At 40.7% G+C, this 26,156-nt stretch overlaps 1 protein-coding gene across 1 annotated transcript; it reads left to right on the top strand.

Moving 5' to 3' along the window:
• Window positions 1-288: 288 nt before the first annotated feature.
• On the top strand, window positions 289-26,156 carry AMER3 (APC membrane recruitment protein 3). Its single transcript, XM_069727782.1, has 3 exons — window positions 289-514; window positions 10,497-13,177; window positions 24,378-26,156. The coding sequence occupies exons 2-3, from the start codon at window positions 10,513-10,515 to the stop codon at window positions 24,413-24,415; spliced, it is 2,703 nt and encodes a 900-aa protein (XP_069583883.1). The 5' UTR covers window positions 289-514; window positions 10,497-10,512; the 3' UTR covers window positions 24,416-26,156.

The raw sequence follows: 26,156 nt of genomic DNA, 5'->3' as shown, positions 1-26,156 counted from the left end.
TGACGAGTGGAAGCTGTTATAGCTACAAAGAGAACCAACTCAGTGTTAATGCCAATGGATTTAAAATGGGAGGTCATAAAATCTCCTGTACATGTAATGTGTATATGTCCCAAATCTTTTGTCTATGTAGTATATAAGAAAGTGAGGCATAGATGAATAAATGTAAGCAGAAAATCTCTCATTTTCATGCATGCAAACATATGGCACAATATTTCATCATTACAATAACCTCGGCGATGATCTAAGCTGGTGTGACATGGCACCGATGAGGCGGACTGACTATTGGATGAGACGGCCATGCATCTCTTGCAGCACGTCTCCCATTGCAGAGGCTACAGGAAAGACATGTGCTGAGACATTATCAGATGGGAGTAGGGTGGGTACCACATTTTGCACAGGAGAAGAGCAGCCTCCACAAGCAGCACTTGTTTCCCACATCATCACCTCTTGGGAAAAATCGCAGTAATCCATAAAATAAAAAATGCTCTAAGCCCAGGATATAGCAGCCTTATCGGTGAGTACAGAATCTCTCTTCATTCTTTATAAGGCAGATTTTGCTGGGTGATGAGGAGGAGGGGGTAAATCTAGAAGACAGAGCAGAATCTGATGCCTCCAGGTAAACATCATGATCTGTTTCCAAGACCATGTAATATATTTCCCCAGACCCTGTATTAATCTTACCATGTGATCGATGTCTTTTTATGCTATATATACTGTTGTCAAACCTGTTTGTTTTATGTTTTGCAATGGATGTCTTATTAATGTATGATCCTATGGTATTTAATAGCAGAGGGCTCTTTCCATCTCCATCTCACATTCCTGTATGCCGCCTGCGTCTCCTTCCCTGCCATATAGCAGCGGGAGCCTATAATTATCCATACAGTTCACATGAGTAACCAGGCAAACAGGAGAGATGCAGAAGGACGGCTTTCCCTACTGAACGTCTCCCATTTTCAGCCTGATGGACACATTTCTCATTTACGAGCACAGATCAATGATGCGATGGTGGGTTCTGCGTGAGATTTAATGCTTCTCTTTTCCCTAAGAAGAGATCAGCTCTTTGTTTCTGGTGCTCAGAGCCTGGTGGGCTGTATATTCACTATTCACTTACTGAGATTCTGCATTCATTACTGCAGAGCATATAATATACAGCAGGAACCATTATACTATGGCGTTCAGTGAAATACGTATAGATCTTGATGATGAGTGAGATCTGATGTTAATATATCAGTATTAGCTATCAGGGATAGTGTATGGCAATGTTTTCACTAACAGCATAGCCTGTAATCTGGTGCCCTATGGAAATCTGGCTAATAATTTCCTATAGAGGGGCACGGGCGTATGTATTCAACGCATGAATTACTGTAATCTCCCACTTATTCTGGTACAGATTCTGTATGGATTCTCCAAAAAGTGAAAATATCATTCTAATTGTCCATTGAAATTTCTGTGGTATAGCTGTCACATATTTCGAAATGTGTATTATAAAATCACTTTACTCTTGTATTTACATATACAGTGTGGTTCCTACAAGAAGTATAACTTAAAAGGGGTTTTCTCATGTCCAAGATCCTATCCCAATATGTAGTAGGTGTAATAATAATAATATTAGTAAATACCTCCAATTAGAAATGTAGAATAGTTCATCTGATTCGCTATGTTGCTTACCCCATATTCAGGCCATTGCAGTAGCTTAGGTGTCCATGGTTATGACTACTCACAGCTAACTAACTAACTGTCGCTATAGGAGTGGTCGTAACTATGGATATCTAAGCTATTGCAAAGCCCTGCACATGGGGTAAGCAACATAGCGGATCAGAAGAACTACACTACATTTCTAATTGGAGGTATTTGCTAACATTATAAATATTACACCTACTACATATTAGGGTAGGAGCTTGGAGATGAGAATACCCCATTTGAATTAGCTTGGTCACAGTGAGAAATCTCTCATAGGTTACCTCAAAAGCCCAAACTATGCGCCTTCCGATACTGTAAGAGCAGGGGCTGTAAAGCTGTCTGGATCCAAAAATGCAGCAGAACAGCACTTGCAATCTCCATAGCAAAGAGCTTGTAAGCACTTTGCTCCTTGCGTATGAGACCAGCCACTGCTGATTGACTGTAGAGGTGGGCGATAACCTAGGCAATGAGCATTACAATCCCAAAGCCCTAATTAGACCACTCATACAATCATAAATAGGGCTTAGTCCATGTAAAACTCATACCCGTAGTGCACATCTCACTACTGTACTTTGAAATAGAAAGTGTTGTATTACATCTACTAATTAGAGGCCATTCCGCACTCTCAATCAGCATCCTCTGCCCTTATCACAATTAATGGCGTACACTTCGAGCATTGATTGAATTGAATTTGTGACACCTCAGAAGCATAGGGATACGCTGTGCGCTCAAGCTCTTGTCCCTTTCTCCTTGTTGCCCACTACTTTGTGATTCTGTGAGCAGCGAGTGGCCATTGCAGACAGGACAGAGGTAATGAGAGCATACCCACATGCAATGATACTGTGTGTGCGCACTTTCTGGGCTCCTGAAGCGGCAGCGGAAATGTGGAGGGCCAAGAGTTAAATTCAGGTAGCGCTCGAAGCGAGCACTGTCAATAGAGCTAAGGAATAAGTGCGGAGCGACATATGTACCGTAGTAAAACTTTTTTGTATAAAACAAACTATACTGGAGGTATGATTTTTATAGGGTCCCCTTAATGACTATATCAGTGGTTTAATTTCAGTTTTTGGGGTGACAGAATCCTTTTAAACAATACAATAAAAATTCTCTCCATTCTGGAGACAAGATAGGATTTTTCGGTTATCACTTGCGTATCACCGTGCCCGGATGTGCTCGTTACTCGGGGAGCAATGAGCAGTGCTCGAGTTCAAACTCAGATCTCTGCCCGCATCTTTGGCTCCTGTTACACAGCCAATAAGCATGCTCGGGGATTGCCTGTGAGTCACTCTAATGCCACAGCCACCTTGGTTGTGGCATTACTGTGATTGGCAGACCGTGTGACATGATCAGAGGTTATAAAAGACAGGCGCTGTCCGCTTCAGCAAACTAACGCCATTGCACAGGTCTGTGACACTTTGTTTTGGAGGTAGAGAGTGCTTATTAAGACTTGTGTGCGCAATGCAATGAATCAGAGGGCTGTAGTGTTGATACTGGTGCTGACGCTGAGCCATCATACTAACAGTCCTTCTAAGGGCTAATTGTTTGCAGCACACACAATCTGCATTTAGCCTAGGGAGGGAGAGATTCACAGGAGCAGAAAGTGAGCCATAATCCAGTCTGTAGACTTGGATTAGGCCTCCACTCTTCCGTAGTGTGGAGTTTTTAAAAAAATTTTAGGCCTCCATTTCTCATACAGTGTTTTGTGATCTGTGAATATTTCTGTGATCTCTAAAAGTGAAAAGCTTTTCAAAAGTTTTGTAAGCTTCCATTTAGCAGACATAAAGTGTTACTTTGTCCGTGAATATTTCTGTGATCTCCAAAAGTGAACAAAAGCTTTCAAAAATGTTGTACGCTGTCATTTATCAGAGATACAGTGTTATGTGGTTTGTAAGCATTTTTGTGATCTGTAAAACTGCTTTTAAAAATTTTGTAATCCTCCTGTTCTCAGACATACAGTGTTACGTGGTCTGTGAACATTTCTGTGATCTCTAAAATTGAACAAAAGATCTTAAAAATTTTGTAGGCTTCCATTTCTCACATACAAGTATATAGTTTTACATGGTCCGTGAACATTTCTGTGTTCTGTAAAACTGCAAAAAAGCTTTTAAAAATTTTGTAGGCTTCCATCTCTCAGATATACAGTGTTACGTGGTCTGTGAACATTTTGGTGATCTCTAAAACTGAGAAAAAACATTGAAACATTTTCTGGATTGAATTTGATTGTCTTCCATACACTTTTGCGTTCTTTTTTTTAACATTACGGTTTAGTAAACACACAAAAACAGCTTTGATTTCTGCAGGTGACCAATTTGTTTTATTTTGTTAAAAATAAACTTGGTTTCAAGAGAGCTAGCAATTACAAAATGAGTAAAGCGTACCTTAAGCGACAGGGAAGTGGAAGTGCGGATGATGGTGCATGCAGATGCTGAGGAAGTGGTGCAGGTGCAACTACGCCTGTTGTTGGAGCACAAGAAACACGCCCATACATAGGTTCCTGTCCCACACTAGCACAGTCCGAGGAATTTTTACCACAACATTTCTTTATTGTGGCCTCTCAACCTGCATGCTCCAAGAAGGACAGGACAACATGGTGTTGAGTTACGCACAAAATGTAGAGCAGCCACGGCCACAAGAACATTACCGCGGGCAAATTTGGGATAAGGAGGAGGAAAATGATGATGAGACACAGTTGCTGCTAAGTAGAGGGGGAGAGATGAGCAGCACCAAAACAGACAAGCAGAGGCAGTGGGGTGACCAGAGGCAGAAGGTGGGAAGCTATTCTGCAGAGCACCATCAGTCCTAGATTTCTCCGTCAAAGAGTTAGGTGTTCCCCAGTCTGGGATTATTTTTAAAGAGAGTTCCAGACAAACAAAATGGTCATTTGCAACCTGTGCCATGTAAAGATCAACAGGGACTTGACCACTAAGAACCTAACCACCACCAAGCATGATCAGGCACATGTTATCTAAGCACCTGATTCAGTGGGCACAACGCCTGGGTCCACGAATGGTGCAATCGGGTGACACCACTGCCTCTTACCCTGTGCAAGGTGCTTCTCAATCCCCTCTCCAACACACTGGTGCTGATATCTCCTGCCTTACACCTATTCTTGCACATTCTGACTTTCCATCATCAGGGACTTCCAAATCCTTGACCCTGCCCAGCGTTCAGTTGTCCCTACCCCAGGCCTATGAAAAGAAAGTTCCCAGCCACCCACCCACAAGTCCAAATGCTAAACAGGCACATTTCCAGGTTGCTTGCAGTGGTAATGTTGCCATAAAGGCTGATAGATATGGAGTATTTCTGCCGACTTATGGCAGCAGCGTCCCTCGGTCCCCAGCCACCACTTTTTGTACTGGTGTGGCGTCCTCGCCTTGTACCAGCACATGTACAGGAACTTTGCCCTTACCAACGCACTTACTGGCATTGTCCAATTAGCGACTGACATGTGGACAAGTGCTCATGGCCAGGGATGCTACATTTCCCTGATGGCACACTGGGTGAACATTGTGAAGGCTGGGGCCAAGTGACACCCTGGCATGACCAATGTGCTTCTGATGCTGAGGAGTGCTGGTCCTACTTCTATCAGGGTTACCTCCACCTCCTACAGCAGGTCCTGCACCCCGTCCTGTTCCTCCTCATCCTCCATACGCCGAGGAGGAGGAGGAAGGGGAGCAGGAGGTGGTGGATAGCGCAATAGTCAAAAGTACCCACACAACCTTCATCCTGTTTCTCCTACATGGATGGGCTGAGGATGGGAATGAGGAGGAGGAGAGGGGGTGCAGATGGAGAGTTGTCATCATAGTTGAGCCACAGAAGTGTTGGCTGTATGGAGCATGGCACATACAGTATGGCTGACTTTATGTACTACTGCCTTTCCCATGTCCCTCGGGCTGCATTCATCTTGGCCAAAAAAGAGTACTGATTGTTCACTCTGCTAGACCCACACAATGGAGAACTTTGCATCTCTTCTTCCTTAGGTGGAGAGGTCTTCTAAAATAGTGTTATACCATAAGGCTATTGTGGAAAATATGATGAAAAAATTCCCATCACACTACGCTAGCGTCAGGGGGCCATCTTCCTTGCCCAACCAAGGAGGAGAGGCCAGGGAGACACACAACAGAGGCAGGGATACACTATCAAAGGTGTAGGCCAATTTCATTACACCAGCCCAGTGCCTAGGGCCTGATGACTGGGTATTTTTGACAAGGAGGGAAAAGTTTAAATGTTGTCAAGCAATACCTGGCTGACCAAACCAGCATACTCCCTAATTCTGCTGCAACTTTCAAATATTGGGTCTCAAAGCTGGATACCTGTCAAGAGCTGTCCTTCTATGCCTTGTAGGTGTTGTGCTGCCCTGCCCCTATCATCTTATCTGAGCAGGTTTTTAGTTTTGCCGGGGGTCATAACAAACAGGCACTTTTGCCTGTCAACAGGGAATACAGACAGGCTCACTCACATAAAAATGAACATAGCCTGGATTAGCCCACACTTTTCCACACAACCAGATGTCAGCAGCACATAAAGTGTTTGTAATATTCAATATTTTAATGAACCCGTCAGCTTTTGCCTTTCAGGGGTCTATGGATCACCCTAATAATATTTTCCGTCTAGCTTTGCACTTTCTGCCAAGCCTTTAATGACTGTATAAGTACATCAACTACACTTTCAAAATATTTTTGTTCGAAATGTTGTTGTGGATTCAAAGATTCATCCATACAGTGTAATACAGTTATTGTTGCATTACAGTGGTATATAAAATGTACAAAAAATGTAGAAAAATAGTACAGGTTTCTTCACATTTCTTACCCATACACTAGTCCGTGTTCTGGGGTACATTTTTGTGACATACAAGACTCAAAAAAAAGTAAAAATTTTTTGCTGGGTTATATTTCTCAGCCATACAGTATTACGTGTTCTTGGGTACATTTTGTCAGTATATAACCCTCCAAAAAAGTTTTCAAAATTTTATAGATATATTGATCACCCAAAGACTATTCTGTAGTCTGGAGTACATTTTTGGTACATGACCCTCAAGAAAAACATTCAAAATTTATCTGTATTATATTGCTCATTCATAGGGTATTACATCTTCTTGGGTGCATTTCTTATCCATAGACTATTCAATGGTCATTATATAGGAAAAATGTTTAACTTTTTTTTCCTGTAAAATGCAATTTATCATCGGTTTGTAATTTTTTATTGTCAGTCCTTAACCCTTTCATGACCGGTGCTTTTTTCGGTTTTGCATTTCTCTGCTCCCCTCCTTCCCAAATGTAAGTAATAAATTACTTGGCACTCAGGAGATTTTGTTGCAAGATAAGAAATCAGTTTATTCAGTGCATCCAGTTCCAACTTTTAAACGTTTTCGGTCTTAACAACAGACCTTCATCAGAAATAGTTTTTATGGAATACTGTAACACATGTATAAAAAACATAGGAGAATACTTTTAGAGAACACGCATGATGCACAAAGCAAATACAGATGTAATACATTTTGTTTGAAAAAATCAATTAAATACATCACTGGTTGTATGGCAAACAACAGCAGTAGCGGTCTAAAAGATCCGGACTGGTGTTCCGTGAGTCAAGTTCAGGAGATGCAATAGACTGTGAGCGTGTTTAGGAAAAAAGTGAGAGTATCAAGTCCATATCGGGTGACTGAACGAGTAGGTTGCATAATGACCACCCCCAAAGGATACAGAGAGTGCGGTGACCTCCCAAGACACGGGGTCACCGGGCTGAGGTGCAAGGTAAGGTGCCTAAAAATATAAAAACACATACATATGAGTACACACACTAATGCCATAGTATAAGTATCATATAGTGATACTGAACTGAAAGGTCCGCCAGGCTAATGGACCAATCCTAATGTGTGACCACCTAGAGCCTAAGCAAGTCAGTACAGGGGATATCTGTCTGAACACACGCAGTGCCAAAAGTGTGCCCCGAGTAGTATGAGTCTGAATGCCCCAATATAATACCTGGAAGACGTAATAGAATATATGAAGGCAATCAGAGGAGCCAGCGTCAGGTAGGTACCGGGACCAGAAGGCGCTTTCTGGACTTGATACTCTCACTATGTTTTTTATACATGTGTTACAGTATTCCATAAAAACTATTTCTGATGAAGGTCTGTTGTTAAGACCGAAAACGTTTAAAAGTTGGAACTGGATGCACTGAATAAACTGATTTCTTATCTTGCAACAAAATCTCCTGAGTGCCAAGTAATTTATTACTTACATTTGACGGGTTGGATACCTAACTTGAGCACCGCCAAGAAGCCCTGAGTGCCGTGTGTACTATTGCTACTTGCCCCTCCTTCCCAAAGCCATAACTTTTTTATTTTTCCCTCAATATGGACAAGTGAAGGCTCATTTTTTGCGGAACGAATTGTACTTTTGAATGACACCATTGGTTTTACCATGTTGTGTACTAGAAAGCGGGAAAATATTTCCAAGTGCAGTGAAATTGCAAAAAAAGTGCAGCTCCACACTTGTTTTTTGTTTGGCTTTTTTATCTAAGTGGTGAAAAAAATTCCAAAGTTTGCAAAAAAAAAAAAAAGGCGCCATTTTCCGATACCCGTAGCGTCTCCATTTTTCGTGATCTCTGGTTGAGTGAGAGATTATTTTTTGTGCGCTGAGCCGACATTTTTAATTATACCATTTTGGTGCAGATACGTTCTTTTGATTGCTTGTTATTGCATTTTAATGCAATGGCGCAGCGACCAAAGTAACGCAATTATGGCGTTTTTACTTTTTTACTCGCTACGCCGTTTAGCAACCAGGTTAATCCTTTTTTTTATCGATCAGGCGATTCTGAACTTGGCAATACCAAATATGTGTATGTTTGATTTTATTTTTGTTGTTTTATTTTGAATGGGGCGAAAGGGGGGTGATTTGAACAGTTATATATTTTTACTTTTTTTATATATTTTTAAACACATTTTTTTACTTTCTTGTATGCTTCAATAGTCTCCATAAGAGATTAGAAGCTGGCACAACTCAATTGGCTCTGCTACATAGAGGCAATGGTCAGATCGCCTCTATGTAGTAGAATTGCTAACTTTCTATGAGCACCGACCACTGGGTGGTTCTTAACAGCAATCTGCCAGTGACCACCATAGAAGTCTCCAGTAGATCTAGGGTTGTCATGTCGACACACCGGTGACCCGCGATCACGTGATACGGGTTACTGTTATGCGTATTTCTGGCGCGATTACTCGAAGCGCCATTTAAATGCCGCTATCAGCGTTTGACAGCAGCATTTAACTAGTTAATAGCCACGGGTGGATCACGATTCCACCCGCGGCTATTGCGGGCAGATGTCAGCTGTTCAAAACAGCTGATATGTCCCGGGAAAGATGTGGGCTCACCGCCAGAGCCCACATCAAGGGGAGGGTATCTGAGATCGGCGTACTATTACACCCGATGTCAGAAAGAGGTTAAAGTGGAGGAAAGTGTGACACCATTGTCCTCAGCAGTGATCTGGGTGTCAGAGATGCTTCCAGGTGTCTTCCCCATGCTGTTCTCCATGCATTCAGGACTTTTCCCATCCATTTGAAAATTTTCACTGCCCCCCAGACCTCTTTGTAGGGTCTGCTGGAAAAAAGCTCAACTTTCCCAGTGACTGCAGTGGTGGCCGGTAACCTAGGCATCAATTAGTAGACAAGAAAACTAAAAAATCAGTCAGTCCTTGAGAACAATGATGATTTTTAATAACAAGTAAAGTGCAAAGTTGATTGTTTTTACAAATGAGAGTAACCCATTAAAATATATTAAAATAAATGTATTTGGCACTTTATAAATACATTAATAAACGTATTTTAAATTATTAAAATTAGTAATACATTTCTATTACACTGTTATTACAGGAAGCTCTTCATGAAAATACCAGAATCTTCGAATATATAGAATTTTTCATTTTCATTAGTTGCACAATTTACACATCAATAGGCACAAACTGTTTTGGAGCATTTCTGGTTCACAAAAGTTATTTATTTTAATATCATGCTTACTTCTTGATGTCATCTCTATGATGTGAAAAGTCAACCCAGAAACTGTAATTTTCCTACCCATGCAATTGGATTGCCTGTATATAGTGCATCTATTCTACTGTGCCATGCACTGCTGATGTAGAAGGGTGGCAAGCTGGGTGCCCACTCCAGGAGCCCACCGGGAGATTCACCTATTGTGAGCTAGTCTGCGCTTGTCTAGAAAAATGATATATATATATATATATATATATATATATATATATATATATATATACATATATAGTAGGATATATTAGGATATATTACTATTACCTTTCCTATTCATACACCTATAGTTTATATACATATACCAGCTTTTTATTTGCATTCTCATTGTGGAGGGTATATGCTTAATGTATATCCAGTAATTGTTATATTTTAGTACTTTTATGGGGAAATGTAAGTTTCTTTCTACTGTATGTGGTAAGAGAGTCTTGAGATTTATTGCATGAGATCACAAACTGTTTTCATCCATCCCTTCTTGTGGCCATACATATGAAATATCTTCTTTGAAATCCATCATGGCCAATACCTACGGTATATCTCTAAACTCTTGTGTCATATGAGATACCCCCATACACATACCTTAAGATCATTGACTGAAACTGTTGAAATTGGAGGCTTCGGCCAACATTTATCTTTTGTGCATGACCAGCTTTACAACAACTTGTACAATGTATAGTGTTTTGTGGGTATTTATGATCAATGTGATAAAAAAGACACTCCTACTAAAAATATCAAAATTTTGATACCAATATTAAAAATGTAACTTTTTTTTCAGATATTTATTTTTGAAAATGGAACTGATTCGTGGTAAGACTTTTATAAAAAGTTATGCTCAACACCCAACAGTAAAGATACCAACTGAAACATACAAAGGAAAAAAGAATGTAGAACTTGGAAAAAAATGTAATGATTGTGAAATTCGAGGCAAGACCTTTATAAAAACTTTTACCCAAAACCCTCAAGAAAAGGTACCAACAGTCACATATAAAGTAATGAAGAATGTAAAGCCTGAGAAGAACCTTAGTGAATGTAATAGCAAAAGAAATTCTGCACAGACACAAAGAATGTCTAAAGGTATTTACACAAAAGAAACTGAAAATGTCCGATGTCCAAGGTTTATAAGAAAAAGTAAAACACATGACTGTGTTATAAGAGAGGATAAACCAGAGAAAATTACCAGTCAAATAGTACAAGACCAGATACCAAACAGTCTCAGTTCCCCAGGCCTTGTGGAAGATCAAGATGGAAAAAGAAATGACATAGACGCCAACACACAAGCAGCATATAAACAAAATATGATAGATTATAGAAATTTTGTGCCTCAGATGCCTTTTGTACCATCTGTTGCGAAATCGCTGCCAAGAAAAAGAATTTCTTTTACAAAGTCCAAAAACAGTTTAAAAAATATATTCAATTTAAAGAAGAATAAGCAACAAGATGTCATATCAGAGGATGAGAGCCAGCCAATGGTGTTTAAGATGAAGGAAAGTAAAGCAGGTGAAAGACAATATCAACTAAGTATTGGCGAGATGCCTGCTGATGAGTTCCTTCTTCACAACTGCCCGGATTACGACATGTACATTGATGCTGTTGACTCATTTAAAGCGTTGTGTGAGGATGTTGCGTCGTTAAAAAGTTTTGACTCTCTCACTGGCTGCGGGGAAATCTTTGCAGATGAAAGTGCCTCTTTTATTGATATGGATAACAGCCGAGTCACCTTTATATCTAAGCCAAGTTCGCTAGCTGCTAGTTTTCAAGGAGGAGTTGAGAAACTTGCCTCCCCAGCCAAATCTGAGTCTATTGACTTCTCCAGACTATGTGGTCACCTGAAAGCATCTGCAAAAAGTCTATGTTCAAATGTCCTATCTGAAATCGAAAGGTTACCAGTTTGTCAGGATATCAATAAGGTAGAAGGTAACGGCAACTTGTCAAGCGATCAAGTTTCCAATCTGTCTTTCAATGATTTAATGTCTTTGAATGAAAATATTCATGATGCTGAATCTCCCAAGTCCACAAGTGATGAGGGGTATTATGACTCATATTCTCCGGCAGTGGAAGAAAGTAATAATGACGTTGGCAATGCTCGACCAATTCCAAGGGATAGTTACAGTGGAGATGCCCTTTATGAGTTATTTTCTGATTCATGTGAAAAGAAGCTTTGGACTTTCCAGGACTGTGTGTCTGCCCCCGATAACAATCAAGACAATCCTACATCTGTATATAGCTTTTGTGTAGGGTCTGAGGAAAATATGGCGTCTCAACCGGCACTAGACCTCGATGGAGATGACAATCCTGAGAATGCATGGAAAGGTAGAGATTGTTTATTAAAACTATGTGACACAGAGTTGTCTTTAACTATTGGAATGGTTAACTGGTTAAAAAACACAGGAAGGATTACAGAGAATGAGCTTGATGTTGAAAATATCCCTTGTAACTTAGAGAAGCCGGCAGAAACGATGTATGAGAAAGTCTATAAAGCTGAAGAAGCCACTGGAGACGACCAGGAAAAGACAATATCACATTGGGAATATGTCGAAACAGAACAAACAGATCGTGCCAATAGCAGCACAGGAAATTTCGATATTGTGTCCTACACATGTGCTGAAACACCAAAATCTACAATAGTTTCAGAAGAGAGCAAACTTGAAAATAACTCTACATTGGTAACACGTTTAGTCTTATATGAACCATCACCAAAGCAAAATATCTTAAATAAAATTAATGAATATAGGGAGCAATTAGAGTTATCCAGTTCAGATACTAATACATTAGCTCCAGTGGTTTTGAGGCCAAATCAAAATATAACAAATGTCCCTCCTCTTGTTAACCATCTAAATTCTTTACAGCTCTTGGATTTTCAATGTCCTACATATTCTATACTTGAAAATAATAGATGGCTAGCTGACATGCTAGAGAAAAGCACTGATGTCCCACCATTGCATATACTGTTTGGCAATGAATATGTATTATATAGCATGAGTAAAATAACGCGACCATATGAAAATATGAAGAAATCTGTAGAAAAATTACAAACCATAACGGATAATCAAGTAAATAAGAAAAATATGATAACGGCTAGCAATGAGCCACTCCAGGCAAACAGCCTATTTAAGAAAGAAATCAATGATGACTCGATTAGTAACCAACAATACCTAGTGAGAACATCAAGATTGCCTCCAAAGAAGATTCCATCCTCTAAGGATGCGTGTAAACCAGGATTCCTACCTCTTTTTAAGTCAACCTGCTCATCAGTGATTTCTCGCTGTTCTTCAGTCTTATACAAACTGCACAGCTCAGAAGATGCGATCATATTTTTTAATACAAGAAAGTACAACCCATTACCTAATAGTAATGATGCACTTACACAAGATCCAACAGCTTTATTGGTAGACTACTGTAAATACCCAGAAGATGATTTCCTGTCAATTACAGCTACAACTTTTACTAAGGAAAGTGGTAAGTATATTGTAAAAACTGCAATGAATCGCTGGGTCACTACTTGATTTTACAACATAAATGTAGAAAAATAAATACACGCAGTGTGGTACTGGGTTTTCAAAGGCCCACCAGTAGCATTGATTTTTTGGGCCCACTCTTTGCTACATGGAAAAATATCCTGACACTAGTGCAAAAATTTACTTTTGTTTCTATTTACTGTAGTACTAATTGATATAGCTTGTTAAATGAATGATTAGTATATACCTTTTTCTGCAAATTGTGAATCAAGTGTAATAGCACAACTCATTAGTATTCCTACATAAGGGCCTACCAGAGGATTCTAAGGTTATACTGCGGGCCAGTCTGAGCCTGCATATATGGATCACACATCCAAACCTTATACAATGATCTATTGTAGCTAAGAAAAAAATACAAAACTGATCTTAAGGTTATTAGTATCACGACGGGAGTTGTACAGTAAGTGACACTCACCAATGCATTCTCCTGGGAAGAAAGGACCTGGAGAGAGCCACGGGCTCCCAGGAACGCGGGGCAAGCGAGACTGGAGAGAGATTGCTTCAGGCCTGATAGGACCTGAATCACCTCACTGCTGGGGGGCATGGCCTAAGCTCCAGAGAGCTAGGAGCTGAAGGAAAACTGCTAGAAAGGTAACTAAAGGACAGAGCTACCAAGTGGCACAGACAGACACATAAATCAGATCAGGCCGGGGTCAAAGCCCGGGATAGAGTGACGGTACCAAGAGACTAAACAGAAAGGATAGTAGGGGCCAAGCAGAGGTCAATACCAAATGGACAGAAAAAGTACAGAGATGGAATCCAAGAAACAGTATCCAGAGAACAGACCGAGTCAAAAACCAAGGAATCAGGCAAACCAGCACACAGCACAGAACACACTCAGGGGTCAACACACTTAGCCAAGGGCAGAAGTATCACTGACAAAGGAAACTCCCAGATAGAGGCTATAAAAAGTCCACCCAGGATCAGTGTGAGGCTACAGGAATTAACCCTAGATGAACCATGACAATTCGTTAATGTTGTGATCAGAATGTATGAAGCCCACTGCCACATGACGGCGAACGTCACTATTGGATTTTGTTTAGGGACAGATAGGGGAGAAGACAATTAAGGAATTATTTACTCTTTTCCTACATAGATTTTCCCTGGTTGCAATTTCCAATCTTCAATATAAACAGCTGTCAGGGAAATCAAAAGCATAGTACAGAATAAGTTTAACATCTGGGCAACCAGTGATTTGCTTGTAGAAACGAGCAGCACCTTCTCAATTAGCACTGTTGTATATATAGTGCAATTCCAAGGGGTCCCACTGGCTTGAGCCCAGAAATAGTCCACAATTTAACATGTATAAAACATAGTGCAGCGGTAGCACCCTATGCAGTGATGAGGCAGTGACCCAGAAAAGTTCAAAGCAACAGTCTCTTTAATGCTCAACTCACAGCAATACACAGTACACGATATCCTCCGGATCTCAGCTGGGAACCATATTTTCTGGATTGCAGCCAATAAACATGCAAGCCCACCTCCGAAACAAGTTTCCGTGGGTGACTGCACCGCCGTGTACAATGTCTCTTTAATGTTCAACTCACAGGAATACACAGTACACGATACCCTCCGGATTGCAGCTGGGAAGCATATCCTCCAGTTTGCTTCAACAGTGGTTTGTGGACTTTTCACATGCTCCTGTACAAAGTCCTAAGTGGCTGTATGCCGCTTAATCCAACTTATCAGCTGGTCCAGAGTGTCCAGGTCCCCTTGCCCCATCCAATGCTGCAGAGCTCTCACCAGCCAGTCGACCACCACTCTCTCTACCATCTGGGCCGGGGTCAAAGTCTCAAGCTGGAGCCATTCCTCCACCAACTGCAATAAGTCATACGGCTGAGACCTGGCGAGACGAGTCTCTGCAAAGGACCACTGGTACACCCTCTGATCACCCCTTATCTTAGGAGTCTCCTCTTTACACCGCTGATCGCCCGTTACCACGGCTGCCACGGACTGCACCACTACTATCCTGTAGTCTGTTTCAAAACATAAAAGCCCAGAGTAGGTTATCTTAATTCTGCCTTAGACAAATAGATTGCCCAAGGCTGACACTTTTATTTCACATTGCAATCACACCAACACCTGTGACAGCAATGCACTCCCATGGCCTCAATATGCCTCCGTGTTCCTGGGGGAACATACAGCGACCCTCACATGTAACACCAGTCACTGACTCACAAACAGCACAAACTTAAATTGATGAAATAATTGTGCATAACTATAACAGTGACGTTCTTCTGGGCTAATAAAGCCCTTTGTCAAGCTGTAACACAAGCAAAAATGTATGGTCAAAAAATAGTGATGCAGTAAAGTATGGTACAAAGAGATAGTAAACTGACACATTGGAATTGTAATATTGCCTCGTGATAGGCAGCGGACCTTCTGCCACAAGCAGGAATGCGAGGTTTAGAAAATGCTGTCGCCTATGGAATTAAAGAATAAACATAGGGTAGATAAACCATACTGGGCTATGTAAAAGTGTCTGTGCTGTGTTTGTGTCATGTAAAAACATAGGCAATGTAACCTGGGACATGAAAATCCTGGTGCCTATAATATGCATTAAACATACTGTATATAAATATACTATAGTATCAAGTCAGACAATAAATCCTGTATAATGAAGAGAAAGTGTGGCTATGGACTGCATAAACTGAATAGTATAAGATGAGACAATATAAAATAAGGCATGAAAAGATTAAACATAATATAAAAGCATTTGTACTTCTGAATAAAGCATCCTACGACAGCAATAGATCCTTTTACATACAAACTAAGGTAACCTGTGCTCAGCATGAAGTATATAACATTATGGCCGAGAAATATGTGTACACAGGCCTCAGGCATGTAGGCTAGGTTCCCATTGCGTTAGGGCAATCCGTTAAGAGCATAGCGGATTGCGCTAACGCAATGTTTATTTTGTGGCCGCGTTCGCCGTCCCCGCTAGCGCAGATCCCCGATCTGCAGTAGCGAGGGACGGACCTCACAAAGTCACAAAGGAATGGCACATCGCTAGCGCGTGCCGAAAATGGCACGCGCTAGCGATGCGCTACAGGCAGATATAACATTGCTGTCAATGGGTGCGCTAACGGACCCGTTGCACGGCGTTAATTGCAACATCTTCCTCGTGCAACGCTGTCCGTTAGCGTTAACCCATGTGAACCTAGCCTTAGGGGAAAGTATAATGATAATAAGAGAATATAGTGAAACAAACCTGTGCACAACATACAGCCTAGTGAAGAGTAGGAGAAACAGTAGAACTGGTGGAGACCTGACTGAATCATCATATTGATAACACGACCAGGCAACATAATAAATCCAGGAGGGGGGTAAGCGCACTAAGTAGTGCAAGATAACCCTCCACCAAACAAAGGAAACAACTCCATACGACTATGTGAATAAGGAGTACACAAGGAGCATAGGGGTAATCAGAAAAAATAACAATACTTTATTAAATTACATGTACAAATACAACATACCAGTATTAATAATGTGCTAATAGCGCAAAAAATGCAGTGCTCAAGGATGGTAAAAACAATACATAAGTGGGCAACCCCCGGTGTGCACCGTCTATAGAGCCAGTGTGCAAGCAAACGGTTACAGTGTGCCGCTATAGGTGCATATATATGTAATTGCACCAATACATTAAACCATGCCCAGTGGCGTAAGAAAGGAAGGTGTCACATCGCTACACTTACCGATGCAGGGCTCCAAGACGGGGCACACCGGACGGGATCCACCTATGCGACCCCCGACGCGCGTTTCGCCCAAGGATAAGATGGCTTTATCAAGGGTTTGCTTGCACACTGGCTCTATAGACAGACATATATAGATATATATGTTGTATTTGTACATGTAATTTAATAAAGTATTGTTATTTTTTCTGATTACCCCTATGCTCCTTGTGTACTCCTTATTCACTGAATCATCATATTGCAGCCATACCCTAAAATGGATTATACATCATAAATCACCTATAATGGCCAAGATGGTATATTTAATGTAATGGTGATGGTATATTGTATGTAATAAAATAGATAACATATTAAAACGAATAACTCTAAAATGTCACATTTACATAAGTTTGTGTTATATCTGAACACATCAATTTGTTGAGACAGCATTTCAAGTCTTAAAGAGGACCTGCCAGTTGCTACAAAAATTAAATTAAATACCTTGCAAAAGTTATTCTGCCGCTCATTTCCATTTTGCGCAGCATCACTCCGTTTCAGAGATATTCACATTTGTTGCTTTTGGAGAGTAGTGCAGTGGGGAAAAAAAAGAATTTAGTCAGTCACCAATTATGCAAGTTCCCCCACTTAAAAAGATGAAAGAAGCCTGCAAATGACATCATAGGTAGACCACAACTATGAGAGTCAAAATGAGAAACCAAATCCAGAAAATCACCTTGTCTGATTTGGCAAGATTTATTTTGCAAATTATGGTGGAAAATAAGTGTTTGGTCATTAACAAAAGTTCATCTCAATATTTTGTTATATATCCTTTGTTGGCAATGACAGATGTCAAACGTTTTCTGTAAGTCTTCACAAGGTTGCCACACACTGTTGGTGGTATGTTGGCCCATTCCTCCATGCAGATCTCCTCTAGAGCAGTGATGTTTTAGGCTTGTCCCTGGGCAACATGGACTTTCATCTCCTTCCAAAGGTTTTCTATAGGGTTGAGATCTGGACACTGGCTAGGCCACTCCAGGACCTTCATATGCTTCTTACAAAGCCACTCCTTCTTTGCCCTGGCGATGTGCCTGGGATCATTATCATGCTGAAAGACCCATCCACATTTCATCTTCAATGCCCTTGCTGGTAGAAGGAGGTTTGCACTCAAAATTTCACGATACATGGTCCAATTCATTCTTTCATGTACATGAATCAGTCGTCCTGGTCCCTTTGCAGAGAAACAGCCCCAAAACATGATGTTTCCACCCCCATGCTTCAAAGCAGGTATGGTGTTCTTTGGATGCAACTCAGCATTCTGTCTCCTCCAAACACAATGAGTTTTGTTTCTACCAAACAGTTCTACTTTGGTTTCATCAGACCATAGGAGATTCTCCCAATACTCTTCTGTATAATCCAAATGCTCTCTAGTAAACTTCAGACGGCCCTGATATGTACTGGCTTAAGCAGGGGGACACGTCTGACACTGCAGGATCTGAGTCCCTGGTGGCATAGTGTGTTACTGATGGTACCCTTTGTTACGGTGGTCCCAGCTCTATGCAGGTCATTCACTAGGTCCCCCCGTGTGGTTCTGGAATTTTTGCTCACCGTTCTTGTGATCATTTTGACCCCACAGGGTGTGATCTTGCATGGAGCCACAGATCGAGGGAGATTATCAGTGGTCTTGTATTTCTTCCTTGTTCTTATTATTGCTCCCACAGTTGATTTAATCACACCAAGCTGCTTGCCTATTGCAGATTCAGTCTTCCCAGCCTGGTGCAGGGCTACAATTTTGTTTCTGGTGTCCTTCAATGGCTCTTTGGTCTTCACCATAGTGGAGTTTGGAGCGTGACTGTTTGAGGTTGTGGACAGGTGTCTTTTATACTAATAACAAGTTCAAATAGGTGCCATTGCTACAGGTAATGAGTGGAGGACAGAGGAGTCTCTTAACCCCTTTCTGCCATTAGACGTACTATTCTGTCCATGTGGGGTGGGCTTTACTTCCCAAGGACTGAATAGTACGTCATAGGCGATCGGCCGCGCTCACGGGGGGAGCGCGGCCGGGTGTCAGCTGCTTATCGCAGCTGACATCCGGCACTATGTGCCAGGATCGGTCACGGACCGCCTCCGGCACATTAACCCCCCAGCACACCGCGATCAAAGATGATCGCGATGTGCCAGCGGTGCAGGGAAGCATCGCATAGGGAGGGGGCTCCCTGCGTGCTTCCCTGAGACCCCCGCAGCAACGCGATGTGATCGCGTTGCTCCGGGGGTCTCTTACCTCCTCCCTGCAGCAAGTCCCGGATCCAAGATGGCCGCGGATCCGGGTCCTGCAGGGAGGGAGGTGGCTTACCAAGTGCCTGCTTAGAGCAGGCACTTGGTAAGGCTGCAGCGCTGTTTGACAGATCGGTGATCTGTCAGAGTGCTGTGCAAGCTAGCAGATCACCGATCTGTATTGTCCCCCCTGCCCCTGGGACAAAGTAAAAAAGTAATAAAAATTTTTTTACAAGTGTGCAAAAAAAAAAAAAAAATCCTAAATAATGAAAAAAATATATATATATTATTCCCATAAATACATTTCTTTATCTAAATAAAAAAAACAAAACAATAAAAGTACACATATTTAGTATCGCCGCATCCGTAACGACCCGACCTATAAAACTGGCCCACTATTTAACCCCTTCAGTAAACACCGTAAGAAAAAAAAAAAAAACGAGGCAAAAAACAACGCTTTATTATCATACCGCCGAACAAAAAGTGGAATAACACGCGATCAAAAAGACAGATATAAATAACCATGATACCACTGAAAGCGTCATCTTGTCCCGCAAAAAACGAGCCACCATACAGCAACATCAGCAAAAAAATAAAAAAGTTATAGTCCTCAGAATAAAGTGATGCAAAAATAATTATTTTTTCTATAAAATAGTTTTTATCGTATAAAAGCGCCAAAACATTAAAAAAATGATATAAATGAGGTGTCGCTGTAATCGTACTGACCCGAAGAATAAAACTGCTTTATCAATTTTACCAAACGCGGAACGGTATAAACGCCTCCCCCAAAAGAAATTCATGAATACCTGGTTTTTGCTAATTCTGCCTCACAAAAATCGGAATAAAAAGCCATCAAAAAATGTCACGTGCCCGAAAGTGTTACCAATAAAAACGTCAACTCGTCCCGCAAAAAACAAGACCTCACATGACTCTGTGGACTCAAATATGGAAAAATTATAGCTCTGAAAATGTGGTAACGCAAAAAATATTTTTTGCAATAAAAAGCGTCTTTCAGTGAGTGACGGCTGCCAATCATAAAAATCCGCTAAAAAACCCGCTATAAAAGTAAATCAAACCCCCCTTCATTACCCCCTTAGCTAGGGAAAAATAAAAAAAATTAAAAAAATGTATTTATTTCCATTTTCCCATTAGGGCTAGGGCTAGGGTTAGGGTTAGGGCTAGGGTTAGGGTTAGGGCTAGGGTTAGGGTTAGGGCTAGGGTTAGGGTTAGGGCTAGGGTTAGGGCTAGGGTTAGGGCTAGGGTTAGGGCTAGGGTTATGGTTAGGGCTAGGGTTAGGGCTACAGTTAGGGTAAAGGCTACAGTTAGGGTTAAGGCTACAGTTAGGGTTAAGGCTACAGTTAGGGTTAAGGCTACAGTTAGGGTTGGGGCTAAAGTTAGGGTTTGGATTACATTTGCGGTTGGGAATAGGGTTGGGATTAGGGTTAGGGGTGTGTCTGGGTTAGAGGTGTGGTTAGGGTTACCGTTGGAATTAGGGTTAGGGGTGTGTTTGGATTAGGGTTTCAGTTATAATTGGGGGGTTTCCACTGTTTAGACACATCAGGGGCTCTCCAAACGTGACATGGCGTCCGATCTCAATTCCAGCCAATTCTGCGTTGAAAAAGTAAAACAGTGCTCCTTCCCTTCCGAGCTCTCCCGTGTGCCCAAACAGGAGTTTACCCCAACATATGGGGAATCAGCGTACTCAGGACAAATTGGACAACAACTTTTGGGGTCCAATTTCTCCTGTTACCCTTGGGAAAATACAAAACTGGGGGCTAAAAAATAAGTTTTGTGGGAAAAAAAGATTTTTAAATTTTCACGGCTCTGCGTTATAAACTGTAGTGAAACACTTGGGGGCTCAAAGTTCTCACAACACATCTAGATAAGTTCCTTGGGGGGTCTAGTTTCCAATATGGGGTCACTTGTGGGGGGTTTCTACTGTTTAGGTACATTAGGGGCTCTGCAAACGCAATGTGACGCCTGCAGACCATTCCATCTAAGTCTGTATTTCAAATGGCGCTCCTTCCCTTCCAAGCCTTCCCATGCGCCCAAACGGTGGTTCCCCCCCCACATATGGGGTATCAGCGCACTCAGGACAAATTGCACAACAAATTTTGGGGTCCAATTTCTCCTGTTAACCTCGGGAAAATACAAAACTGGGGGCTAAAAAATAATATTTGTGGGAAAAAAATTTTGTTTTATTTTTACGGCTCTGCATTATAAACTTCTGTGAAGCTCTTGGTGGGTTAAAGTGCTCACCACACATCTAGATAAGTTCCTTAGGGGGTCTACTTTCCAAAATGGTGTCACTTGTGGGGGGTTTCAATATTTAGGCACATCAGTGGCTCTCCAAACGCAACATGGCGTCTCATCTCAATTCCTGTGAATTTTTTCATTGAAAAGTCAAACGGCGCTCCTTCCCTTCCGAGCTCTCCCATGCGCCCAAACAGTGGTTTACCCCCACATATGGGGTATCAGCGTACTCAGGACAAATTGTACAATAACTTTTTGGTTCCAATTTCTTCTCTTACCATTGGGAAAATAAAAAATTGGGGGCGAAAAGATCATTTTTTTTTCACAAAAATTATTTTTTATTTTTACGGTTCTGCATTATAAACTTCTGTGAAGCACTTGGTGGGTCAAAGTGCTCACCACACCTCTAGATAAGTTCCTTAGGGGGTCTACTTTCCAAAATGGTGTCACTTGTGGGGGGTTTCAATGTTTAGGCACATCAGTGGCTCTCCAAACGCAACATGGCGTCCCATCTCAATTCCAGTCAATTTTGCATTAAAAAGTCAAATGGCGCTCCTTCGCTTCCAAGCTCTATCATGCGCCCAAACAATGGTTTACCTCCACTTATGGGGTATCGGTGTACTCAGGACAAATTGTACAACAAGGTTTGGGGTCCATTTTCTCCTGTAACTCTTGGCAAAATAAAACAAATTGGAGCTGAAGTAAATTTTTTGTGAAAAAAAGTTAAATGTTAATTTTTATTTAAACATTCCAAAAATTCCTGTGAAACACCTGAAGGGTTAATAAACTTCTTGAATGTGGTTTTGAGAACCTTGAGGGGTGCAGCTTTTAGAATGGTGTCACACTTGGGTATTTTCTATCATATAGACCCCTCAAAATGACTTCAAATGTGATGTGGTCCCTAAAAAAAAAGGTGTTGTAAAAATGAGAAATTGCTGGTCAACTTTTAACCCTTATAACTCCCTAACAAAAAAAAATGTTGGTTCCAAAATTGTGCTGATGTAAAGTAGACATGTGGGAAATGTTACTTATTAAGTATTTTGTGTGACATATCTCTGTGATTTAATTGCATAAAAATTAAAAGTTGGAAAATTGCAAAATTTTCAAAATTTTCGCCATGTTTCCGTTTTTTTCACAAATAAACGCAGGTAATATCAAAGTAATTTTACCACTATCATGAAGTACAATATGTCACGACAAAACAATGTCAGAATCACCGGGATCCATTGAAGCGTTCCAGAGTTATAACCTCATACAGGGACCGTGGTCAGAATTGTAAAAATTGGCCCGGTCCATAACGTGCAAACCACCCTTGGGGGCAAAGGGGTTAAAGAAGAAGTTACAGATCTGTGAGAGCCAAAAATCTTGCAAGTTTTTAGGTGACCAAATGCTTATTTTTCACTATAATTTGCAAAATAAGTCTTGCCAAATCAGACAAGGTGATTTTCTGGATTTATTATCCGATTTTGACTCTCATAGTTGTGCTCTACCTATGATGTCAATTACAGACCTCTCCCCTCTTTTTAAGTGGGAGAACTTGCACAACTGGTGCATGACTAAATCCTTTTTTCCCCACTGTATGTGAAATATCTGAAGAAATGCCTTGTTTGTCTGTAAGCAGAATTTTCTCTGGGGTGTCCACATTAACCTCTGCCTTGTAGATGCTGCTAAGCACGGATGGGAGGTGTGAAAGTGCATGCTTCCCAGAGAAGACTCTGATGAAATGCCCAGTTGGTCTTCACATACTGTGCTCCAAAAGAAAGCTGTTAGACAGGGTAGTCAGAAGATTTGTTGTCAGATACCAGAACGGCTGACAGTACAAAGGGGCTAGACAAAGGCATGTTCAAGTAACAGTCCAGGATCAAATGCCAGGATTGTCATCAAGATAAGGGGAAAAGAAAAACAGATAGTCAAAGGCCTAGTCCCAGGTCAGGTATCTGAGGTCAAAGAGTGTTAAGAGCAAAAGTGATAACACACGAACAGTGAAAACGAATGCAAAGTCCAGCAACAAGATCAGGAAATCAAACACAGAGCAAAGCACACATATTACTGAGCAAAGCTACAGCTGACAATGATCTGCTCATAGCTAGCCAACTAAATAGCTAGCAAATTAACACAAATGGGAAATACCTAGTGGAAAGCCCGCAGGCTGACCGATTGAACAGCAGGGCTGTCAACCAAAATGCTAACAGCCCAGAATTCCCCAGCCTCAGATTGGATCACTTGGCTATCACTCACAACACTGATAGTCCAGCACACTCCAGATCCTGTAGGGTGACGGAGTTGTCCCTCACGACATCCATAGGCCACAGTGAGTGATGAAACCATGACAAAAAGTATACTCAAAACACCATCACCATGCTTACCTTGTAGATTGTAATCTGCAAATGAAGGAGATCTCAAGTACAAAAAAAAATTGTTGTAAAGTGCCAATAGTGCAAATAAACAGTGATAATCCCCAAATAATACATGTGCCAAACTAAAACTTACATAAGAAATAAGAACCTGGACTGCGGGCTGCCGCCCCTATGCGCGTTTCGCCGTTCTTTGTCAGAAATCCTGACAAAACCTCTGTATCCGACTGACTTTAGACAGGACCATGCACCTTTCCAGATCACATCTTTTCAATTGGATTAATCATAAGTGGCTGTAAATCAAATTGTAGAAAAATCTTAAATTTTAATTAAAATAAGTATATTAAAATGCTTATGCACATATCATATTTCTGATTTTAATAAATGTGCATACATTTATGCTTTAATAATATGGAGTAATGTGTATAGATGGTTAAGAATAAAATTAATAATATTCATTTTAAAATAAGGGTTTATGGTCCTACTGTTCTTCTATTGAGACACCAAAATGTACCATCAAACTATCATATAGTGTCAATTTAACTCATCACCCTGTGATTAACATTAATTACGGTTCTTTCTTCTCTTGCAGGTTTATTAATAACAAAGAACAAGAAGTGGAGTATATGAAACCTAGTAATCAGAAAAAAACAACTTCAGTGTAACACAAATATATCATGATAATACAGAGTAAAACTCTGGGCAAAAACTGAAAATGCATCTACTGCACAGAGAGGAGGTGCCCATACCAGCTCCAATGTCTCACCTACAGGGTTCCCACAAATGTGCGCAAGCTATCCCCAGGTTGGGTAATGACAGTGCCCAGGACCTGAGTGGTCAGGTAGCATGAAGTGGCCTGCAACAAAACACCAGTGGATCTTCTGATTGGTTGTTACTGGGACGACGTGAGTAAAGGCCCATAAAGTCAGGCCGATAATTGGGAACTAGCATTTTTAAGATCGCTCATTATCGGTCTGTCTAAACAGCCAAGCAATCAGTCAATGTAAAAGCAATATGCTCATTCATCAGATTTTAAATAAGTTTAAAAATCATTGTTCTCCGTTGCATATGGTCCCATGTAAACAGTTTATGTGCTGCCAAGAACATGATGTTCCATGTACACCGAAAGATTGTATTAACGCTCTTTCTGAGCACAAAAAAATATTTTTGGCCTACCTAAAATACACATTTTACATGACCATTGATGGGCTTACATATTATAGATTGGTGGTCATTTATTAACATTGGTCAGCCTCTCTGAATTGGCCCTAAGACTTTGGGGCTGAGATAGATGCCAATACTCCTGACAATAGCTGTATTTTCAATTTTTGCCATGCACTTTATTATTTCTCATTTTGAGTCACAAAAGACTATCTACTAAAGAAAACTGGTATACAGATTGGAACTTTGTAAATATGTAACTGTGACAACACATGAATGGTTCCCATCTCTTTCTAATGATTTTTTATTGTTAGATTTGTATCATCCTTTGAAGTGATGCCATCGACAACTCATCTTTTGTTATCAACCTTTGAAGAACAGACTGCCTTTATTATCTGGTGATCTATATATCTCTACAGAGCTTCAAATTAACTTCTTGATCGTTTTTTACATTTTATTACACCACACAGTACATTCATATTTTTTTTTTTACCTTTATATTACAGTTTACTTTGTTAAAAGTTCTATCACTGGCTGGAGATTAAGGTTAGACTGTTAGGTAGAATGTTTCTGATACCAAATCCATTATAGTTGAATGTGGACATCTACCCATTCTTCCTCTGGTGAACCCCCAACCCCAACTCTACTAATATGTTTTTACAGCGGGGTTTTTGCTCATTTTGTTTCTTGTAGGTTTTTTATGCTTTATGGCCAATGTGACCATGTGTTTATGTGCTGCATGCATACCAACTTAAACCAAGCTCAATTAATTTTTGTGTTTTTTCCTCTGTATTTTTGCATTCTGTGCAAGCCGGGTGTGGCCTCCCTCTTCTGAGCTGGAAATTACATTTAAAGGCTTCCCCAGACTGGTGTCCACAGGTTGGGACCCAGTCCTTTTGTTTGCCCTTATTCACACACTGAGGTCAACTCTGACAGATGGTAGGGTTTTTAATATTAGACAGTGTAGGATCGTCCCAATCAGGTTCACTTTGTCAACGGTGGGATGGCTTCTATGCTATTTTTTTTTAATCAAAAACAGTATTACTAAAACCCTGTTATTTAAATTCACTTTTGCTTTTTACTTATTTAGTTACAGCAGGGTTTATGTTTATTTTGTTTCTTGTAAGTTGTGTAATATGTTTTTATACATTGTGTAATAATTTGTAAACATTTGTATAAAACACTATATTTATTAGATGCTACAAAACCT

This window comes from Ranitomeya imitator, chromosome 5, assembly GCF_032444005.1.
Source record: "Ranitomeya imitator isolate aRanImi1 chromosome 5, aRanImi1.pri, whole genome shotgun sequence".
NCBI classification, from domain to species: domain Eukaryota; kingdom Metazoa; phylum Chordata; class Amphibia; order Anura; family Dendrobatidae; genus Ranitomeya; species Ranitomeya imitator.
The sequence above is the reverse complement of the archived record's forward strand: the minus strand, read 5'-3'. Positions and strand labels throughout refer to the sequence as shown.

What these genes read in the sequence shown, in the direction of transcription:
- AMER3 (XM_069727782.1), top strand. Translation starts at nt 10,513, where the DNA reads ATGGAACTGATTCGTGGTAAGACTTTTATAAAAAGTTATGCTCAACAC. An exon ending in AACTTTTACTAAGGAAAGTG is followed by an intron (nt 13,178 to 24,377) that starts GTAAGTATATTG and finishes CTTCTCTTGCAG; the next exon opens with GTTTATTAATAACAAAGAAC.